The sequence below is a fragment of the Populus euphratica genome, unplaced genomic scaffold, assembly GCF_000495115.2.
Source record: "Populus euphratica unplaced genomic scaffold, PopEup_1.0 scaffold20.1, whole genome shotgun sequence".
Lineage (NCBI taxonomy): Eukaryota > Viridiplantae > Streptophyta > Magnoliopsida > Malpighiales > Salicaceae > Populus > Populus euphratica.
The window spans coordinates 2,920,220-2,929,447 of record NW_011499854.1 but is presented as its reverse complement, the minus strand read 5'-3'; the positions used below and the strand labels follow the sequence as shown (position 1 = coordinate 2,929,447).

General features: G+C 33.7%; 1 protein-coding gene across 1 annotated transcript; it reads left to right on the top strand.

The window, feature by feature from the left end:
• Positions 1-66: 66 nt before the first annotated feature.
• On the top strand, positions 67-4,580 carry LPAT2 (lysophosphatidyl acyltransferase 2). Its single transcript, XM_011022019.1, has 11 exons — positions 67-438; positions 599-721; positions 1,093-1,132; positions 1,264-1,337; positions 1,611-1,670; positions 2,208-2,285; positions 2,445-2,603; positions 2,901-3,026; positions 3,389-3,481; positions 3,676-3,762; positions 3,869-4,580. Exons 1-11 carry the CDS (start codon positions 358-360, stop codon positions 4,085-4,087), a joined length of 1,140 nt encoding a protein of 379 aa, XP_011020321.1. The 5' UTR covers positions 67-357; the 3' UTR covers positions 4,088-4,580.
• Positions 4,581-9,228: the final 4,648 nt, after the last annotated feature.

Below are 9,228 nucleotides of genomic sequence, written 5' to 3'. Positions count from 1 at the left end.
CCATGTAAAATAAAAAAAAAGAAAAATAAAAAAAAGAAAAATAAATAAAATAATCACGAGAGTCGTAAATTAAAAACGGAATTAATTTCTCTCAGGATCTTTTTCTCTCTCGAAGACGGGGAAACCCATAGAGAGAGAGAGAGAGAGAGAGAGAGTGTTTGGCAAGATTCCCTTGAAATGAGAAATAATCGCTATTAAAGCTCTGCCTCTCGCACTGTCCACGCACTCTCAGTGAATGATCCCGACACTCCTCATCTAAAATTCATTTTCACATTTTAATCCAAACCCACAATCTCCTCTCCTTTTCCACCCTCAAATCTCTCCTCTATATCTTCAAATTGGTGAAGGTGTTTGGCTATGTCGATTGGAGCCGCGCTTGTTATTTTGCCGCTAGGCGTTCTCTTTTTTTGCTCAGGTTTAATTGTTAATATTATTCAGGTATATTAACTAGCAATTTTCTTTCTGAACTTCAGATTTCATTTCTGTTTTCCGTTTCGAAATCTCAAATCTAGGTTTTGAATCTCTCTCTCTTTTGGTTAAAAACGGAGTGGATTGATTCTTTTGGAGGACTCAGCGATTATTTTTATTTATTTTGCAGGCAATTTGCTTTGTTTTTATTCGGCCTTTATCAAAGAGCACGTACAGAAAAATCAATAGACAATTAGCGGAATTGTTATGGCTCGAACTTGTTTGGATCTTCGATTGGTGGGCTGGAGTCCAGGTTTTTAACCCCCCTGCTAAAGTTTGCTTGCGTGGAATATCAATTGAATAACATTTCTAGTGTTTTAAATTAGATGTGTATATGATTTTGAGATGCTTAAAATGCCGATTAAAAATATTATTATACGTTTTAGTAAGAATGGATGCTTAAGTGGATCCTTGGCGATTGCAGTATTTTAATGTTTTTAGACAGTGTCATTCCGAATCACGTTTAGAACATTTTTGAAAGTGTTCATGGGATGCCTGTTACCTAAATTGCCAAATTTTCGGCAATGCATTGTCTTAGAAATGGAACTGATGTCTCTGGATTTATGCTTTAGTTTTCGTTCTCTATCTAGTTAATTTTGTTTATCTGCATCCTTGTTTCTGTAGATCAAAGTGTTCACAGATAAGGAAACCGTCCGTTTAATGGGTACGTCTAATCTTGTTTTGACCAAGAAGCTGGGTGGCTATTGTTCTTCTTATGTTTTGGAGGATAGATATTTTTCTACTTCAGAAATCTTGTTAGTTGCTCATTTTTTGCTCATCATGTTAAGTTTTCAGGTAAAGAACATGCTCTTGTTATATGCAACCACAGAAGTGATATTGATTGGCTTGTTGGATGGGTTTTGGCTCAGGTGTGTTGTTGATGGCAGCTTTTTTTACACTTGTCATAGATATACAAACTAGCACACTTGTTAAAGTTCACATAATATCGCACGCGTCTCAAACTGATATATTTTAACGGTTCAATTCTATATATTACTCATGAGGTGATATCATAATCTACAATGCAGAATTACATCATATAAGCTCATGCCATAAAGTTATGTTAACTTGTTCTCTGTTGTCTGTGTTTATTTTTCTCGAGTTCTCCACTGCTAACTGATTCTTGAGGTTGCTTGTGACAGCGATCAGGATGTCTGGGAAGCGCATTAGCTGTCATGAAGAAATCATCAAAATTTCTTCCGGTATGTATATCCTTGCACATCTTGATATTGTGTTTGAATTTAGTGCTTAAAAAAAATTAAGTTTAGTTCTCATGCATGGTTGTAAGTTTTTGATTGACATTCTCACTTGCAAAAAGTTGGCCTTGTATTATTAAACTGTGGGTCTGGTAGAGCTTAATCTTTTTGAAACTTCGGAGTGATTTCATACTACATTTAGTCAGTGTTCCTTGTCTTAAAGGAGCCCACATTTAAATATAATCAGTTACATAAGAAGCATTGTTGTCATCACCAAGATTTTTCCTTCTGAGCAACTGATCTTTAGATTCTCACATGGTTTGATAAATAATAATTAAACAATGTGATTTAGCACGTCCATACTTGATAGTAAGGATTCTTTTTCGATGTTACTTTGGCGTGACATATTTGCATCATAGGTTTTTTGCTTAAATAATCTCTCTCTTGCTAATGCTCACTCACGAAATAGATTTGCATTTGCCTTGTTACTTGTATTTTTAATGCTTATCAATAGACGACAATTGCTGTGCTCATCCTATTCAGGTGATAGGTTGGTCAATGTGGTTTTCTGAATACCTTTTTCTTGAAAGAAACTGGGCCAAGGATGAAAACACATTAAAGGTATGCATAAATATATTCTAGACATGCTTGTACAATAATAAGTAGACACTTGATGCATCACCATATACATTTCCAGAGACTTGCACATCCTTTGAATATCTGTGTGTGCATGTGCCTTTGTTGATACCATTTTGAATTTTCTGCTACTCTTATATGCAGTCTGGTCTCCAGCGGCTAAAGGACTTTCCTCGTCCATTTTGGCTGGCTCTTTTTGTGGAAGGAACTCGCTTCACTCTGCCAAAGCTTTTAGCAGCTCAGGAATATGCAGCTTCTCAAGGGCTGCCAATCCCTAGAAATGTTTTGATTCCTCGTACGAAGGTCAAATTCTCATTGCATGGTTTCTGAATTCAGTTCTTTCATTACTTTGCCTTTCATTTGTGGGCTCCTTTTGACCCCAACCCCAAAAAATTAATTAATTATTTCATAAGGAAGTGAATAATTGAAAACATCTCACATTGCTAAATCAGACACCTCATGCTTTGGCATTATTTTATTCAAAATAGTTTTAGATGAACTGGATAAAGTAGAGCAGTGTGCATACTTTCAGGGATCAATTAGGCACCATTGACTTCATGCAGTTGTTGGAATGTAATGAATATCTGTGTTGATTTTCAGGGATTTGTTTCAGCAGTAAGTAACATGCGCTCATTTGTACCAGCCATTTATGATGTAACGTTGGCTATCCCAAAACGTTCTCCTCCACCTACGATGCTCAACCTCTTCAAGGGGAAATCTTCTGTGGTAAGCCTCCAGAGTAACTAAGGTTTATTATGCAACTGCATGAATCAGTTCACTTTTTGTTGAAGGTTTGCAAATGTTTCTGTTGCAATTATTATGATTATTCAAATCATTTCATCTTTAGATGTATTATTTGAATTCAAAAATATGTGTGTGAAGTGTAGTGAAGATGGATCCATCGTATTTCACTTGCATTTTATGATCATTGGTTTGAACTGGCATGCCATTCAGAAAATATTTCTACAATGTTGAAAGAATCTTATAAGTTGGGACTTTGGATTGTTAAGAATTTTTGAAGGGTTAGACCACATGCAAATATATTCGAATTCATATGATGGAAACAATTCGACGTTACTCTCTTGCAGGTACACGTACACATAAAGCGGCATTTGATGAAGGAATTGCCTGAAACAGAAGATGGTGTTGCACAATGGTGTAAAGATATTTTTGTGGCTAAGGTGGGAATAACTGTTCAACTTGTGTTTTTCAGTGCTGCTCTTTCCTGTAATTGCACTTGTATCTTATATGAAACATTGAAATGAAGGAACATGATGTAGACTTTACTGTTATTTGCTCTTGAGACTGGTGTTCAACCATTTATATAGCAACATCTAATTGCATTATTGTTGCTTGCTGCTATTTGGAATACCAGGATGCATTACTGGACAAGCATATGGCTGAGGACACCTTCAGTGATCAAGAGTTGCAGGATCTTGGTCGACCAAAGAAGTCTCTTGTGGTGAGATATTTTATATTAACCAGTCAAGTGTAGCCTGTTTTTCCTTTGGGCATTCAGTGGTTGTAGTTCTTATATGGAGTATTATCTGACTGACTGCTGTGACCAGGTTGTTACCTCCTGGGCATGCCTTCTTATTTCTGGGGCCCTTAAATTCCTTCAACGGTCTTCACTCTTGTCCTCAAGGAAGGGTGTAGCATTCGCAGTGTCTAGTTTGGCAGTTGTCACTCTCCTAATGTACATCTTGATTCGATTTTCTCAGTCAGAGCGTTCAACAACTGCCAAAGTTGCCGCAGCAAAGCCCAAGTACGAAGGAAAACCTTTTTAGACAGGAGATGACAAATAGCACTAAGTCCAGTGTTTATCAATTTTCACGTGCACTGACAAGTCATTTGCAATCAGTTTTGTTATAATACATGTAGTATGTGTGTCCCCCCCGCGTTTCACCTTGTGAGTTTTCACCGTAAACTAGTCATAGTTTCAGATCAGCACAGTTTGTTTTCACATCAATTCATTATTTGCCAGTCAAATAGGTTATTTTCTCTAGAATGTATCCAAAATGGTCATGACCTGTATGCAACACTGCTTAAATTAGAATAATCTTTTTACCCATTTACAGGTTTTCCCTTGCCCGCATTCTGGCGCACCTTTCAGATGGTCAGAACTCGAACTCGAACTCGCTTTTTAGTGACTTCTGGCTTCGTAAACTCATGCACTCAATCTGTGACCTTCAATGATTGAAGGATTTGATTCTAAATTTCAAAAAATTTCTTACATCTTAAGGCATGGAATGCAGACGAACCCTGTTCGGTGCTGTAAAATAATCGTTCAAATGTTATGTAACCTCCAATCTTCTTGCCTGATTCAATTACTCTTTATATAATGCCTTATCATGCCTTGTTCGCTACGCGGACAGTTTGTGCTATAGAATTGATGAGATTTGATTTTCTTACTAGAGGAATTTTAATTTCTTTCACGGCAGACATGTCGTTGGGGGTAGAAGTTCTCCAGATGTACCATGATTACACGTTCTGTGAAATATCAGTCATTTATGACGATGGATTCTGTGAAAAAAAAATTGATTGCAGATATTACCGTTGCCTAGTGACTCGACGGCCAGGATCAATCCTTTTCATCTAACCTCCATTGTCTTGTTGAGTAGGCGGTGGCTTTAAAGTAGAATACCATGTGGTATAAGGAAAGTAATATCGGGGTTTTCAAGTTTCCTTATACGACTAGGATTGTGAATGAATGATGAATCAGCTATAAAACACAACACAGCACAAGACAACCACCCCCTTGCGTTAGATAATCATTATCCAATATAAATTCTTCTCTAGAACCTCAAATAGAGAGAAAGAAAGGGATTGTTTGAATTGAAAAGGAAAGAAAACCCTAGTGCAGATCATGATAAACCAGCGCGGTAGAGGCAGGCCACCTAAGAGTTCATACAAGAACCCTAATCTCCAGTCTCCGGTCAATAACCTCCACTCTACGGTTGGTTATTTCCCGCAACATATACCAAGGAAATCAAGGACCGTAACCAAAACAAATATTGCGGTGAAAACATGCCCTCGTTTGGGTTCTGACGATTCAGTGGAAACACAGCCGTTGTGGGTTGTGGAGAAGGAGAGTAACATGCCACAAAGGATTGCAAAAAAGAGGAGCACATATCCAAAATCAAACGAGGAATCTGGTCCGTGTTCATCGTTGTCGGAGTCTTCGTTGGTTCCATGGATGACAGAAATTGTGATTCCAGGACCAATTCCAGACTTCGATTCGTTTAACGAAGTTAGTTTCTTAAAGAATTTTTTTGTGGGCATACCAGAAGATTAACTACCATTTTATCATTATATGGGTAGAAACCCTTTGCCTTTAAGATATGGTTTTGATGAACAATTGGTAAGATGGGAGATCAGATACTTCAAAGCTTTGTGACATGATAAATTTAGTGACCTGGCGGCTGGATTCAATTTGTTGTAACAAGAATCGAACAAATATGATTAAAAAAACTTCAAAAGACTTATAGATTTATAGCTCATTAACACTATAGCAGCATAAGAGGTTTCTTTTTTTTTTTAATCGTGATTTCAGATCTAAGATTTAGCAGTGCACCGTATAATCTCACAAAAAAATAAAAAACACTGCGACCTGCTCCGGTCGGTTGCAGATTTAAGAGAAGGATAGAGTTATCAGTTCTGTAATGTTTGGTATCTTCATCTACCTATGTTTTTAAAAAAATTTAGTTTTAAATTAATTTTTTATATTTTTTTATTGTTTTAACCCATTACTATTAAAAAAATATTATTTTAATATATTTCTAAATAAAAAAATTAAAAAAAAAACAATCTTTAACTATTATTTAGTTAGATTTCATATTAGCATTACATATTAATTTTTAATTTTTATAAGGGTGTGTTATCAGCATGGCTTTTAAATGTAATGGGTTTTTAGCATTTCATTATTATTATTATTATTTAAATCAGGGCTTGAAGGCCCAACAAAATTATATTAAACAAGATAAAGTGAATCCGATAAACTTATTTTGCAAGATTAAATACAAGCTCACAAGAAGGTGTCGCTAATTATTGAGTGATTTCAATCAAAATGACTTTTGGTTAAACCAAAATTAGTCAACTAATTAGTTGCTGAATTAGCCTCATCATAAGTATGCTGTACCTGAATCTCATAATCTCTTGAAATCAAAGCATAATTTGCATTAATTTTCACTTGCTATTTCGTTAAAAGCTCAACTACAATGGCCGAGTCCGACTCGAAAATCAGTTTACGAAAACCCAAAGACCAAGAAAGCTCTATACCGGAGACTGCTGTCCACAACTCAGCTGAATCAGAAGAATAATATCCAGTGTTGGTGGCGAAGCTTTTAATTCATGTGCCAAAATTATCCCAAATAAGTTCTCATGCTCCAGCAATACCTGGATTACCTTTACTGTAACAATTCACATTTAATTTGACTCACTGAGTTGGAGGATACTTACAGCCGCTAAAGACAGTGTGTTAAATCCAACTCACTGGTAAATTGAATGTCAGCAATGAAACTTCGAATGGCACTTGAAAGGCTGGAGTTTATAGTGGAATCATCTTCGAGTTCTCCACAAAACCAGATCGCAACTCCAAAAACTATTAGCCATGGAGTCCTTTTCCTTGCTTGAGCAATGAGAGGAGAGGTTCCTTATTAAGATAGGTAGGCTGTTTGTTCATTAATTTAAAAAATATTTTTTAAAAAATATATTTTTTAATTTTTTCTTTACTTTAAATTAATTGTTTTCTGTTTTTAAATCACATTATTTTAATATACTTTCTAGAATTACGATAATATTATCAAATACCCTGTGCCTCTGGACTCTTCCCTTCCCTGTTTAATTATGTTATTAATCCTTGGCATTTCATTACATTATTAATCCATTTTGTAAGAAGATAAAGCATTTTGCAGGCATGTACCCATAACATCTCTTACATAATATAGTAACAGTCATTATCTTGTGGTGGACGTGGGTTTAACCGCTTAACACTTACAAAAAAATATTTTTAAATTTTTTTATCATGTATTCTTAATATATGCTATGTATTTACAATCAATTGTATTAAATTAGTTTACTTGTATAAATACTAATATTACTATATTAATTAGGCATGTTTTTTATGCTATTAATTTCTCTTAAGAAAGTATATTATACATACTGATACCCCTTTTTTTATTTTCCCATTTTGGTACCCTTTTTTATCGGTTTCTTTTATTTTTTCTTTTGGTTCTAATTTTATAAATGCTTACTGTTATATAATTAAATAAAAATAATAATTTTAAAAAATAAAATTATTAAAACTAATAAAATGAATAATTCTAGTCATAAATTTAATAAATTAAATCGGATTGCTCTAACAAATCTTACTCATTTTAAAAAAAATTTGGTACACACAAGCCAGTAAACGAGTTCAATTAATATATATTTTTCATGTGATATAACCATGAGCTTTACATAACATTCCCGATGGGCCATTTCATTGTAATTGCATTTGAGATCAAGATCAAAATCATAATTTAAAATCATGGTTATCAGTTCTTTTAAACAATCTTATAAAACTAGGTTTAACTCATCAACTCATATAAGGCTTGGGTCATTAAATAATTAAGATTAATAATTTTTTATTAAAAAAATATTATTTTAGATTTTTATCCTTATAAAAACCAAAATAATATTATTTTGAAAAAAATTGATCTCATCTTCTTTAAGTAACGGTATAGATAGATCCATGAAGTCAATATAGTTTTACGATATCAATTACATGGTCTATCCAAACAAAATCTTATCCAATCTAAAATCTAGATAATTATGAAGTAAATATAGTTTTACTAGATCAATTATATTATCTATTCGAATAAAATTTTACCTAATCTAAAATATATATTGCTATCTTCAAGTTAATCCATCAAATCAAAACAGGTTTTGGAATGATCCTCTTAAAAGTATGTTTGGTATTGTAGTAGGTGTTGTGGTTATAGTTCGAAAAAAGATGTTTTTATAAAAACATATTTTTAGTTAAGGTTGATTTGAAAAAATATATGTTTGGTTGAAATTGTGGTTGTAATTGAGGTTGAACAAAAAATAATTTAATGTGTTTGATTAACAATACTTTTCAAATTGAAATTATAAAATAACTAAAAAAAACATATGTTAATATTGATGGTTTTTAGTTGAAATATTATAATTTAACTATTGTTATTACATCATGAAATAAACAATACTTTATATAGAATATTTTTTTATTATTTCATTAAACTATTTGCAATTTCATCACATATAAAATTCATACAACAAGAACTACAGTTTCTTTGGCTTCTTAAACGTGCAACAACATCAAGTTAAATATCATTGAGAACTTCTGCAAATGTTACGTCATCATGTGATCTCCTTCTAATATAATTATGTAGTGTCATTGAATAATGTTAAATACTAGTTTTTTTTTAATAAAACACAATATTTGAGATTTTTTTTTTGGATTTTTTTATTTTATTGGGTCGCATTCGGTTTAATACATTTAAGTTTGAGTCGAATCCAGTCTGACCAATGCGGGCAGAAGAAGAAGAAGAAGGGGAAGGGAAAGAGCAGGCTACCTTGCGCTGCGGCAATGCTTGGCTGAAGGTGGAAATGTCAGAGGTTAGTGGTAAGAGGGAGTTGTTCTTCATTGTTTTGCAACGCAAACAGTGGAGAGTGAATTAATTCACTCTCCACTATGCATTTTACAAAACAATGCAAATAAGGAAGTGTAGACGAAGAAGAAAAAAGAGAATGAAAAAGGGAACAACCAGCTAGCTACCTGATGCTCTCCACTATTCACAAGCAACGTGACTACTGGAGAGTGAGAGTAAATCATTTTTTATTGTTCACTTTACAGAATAATGTAGAGCAGCTAAATGCAGCAAAAAAAAAAAAAAAAAGAGAAAGAAAA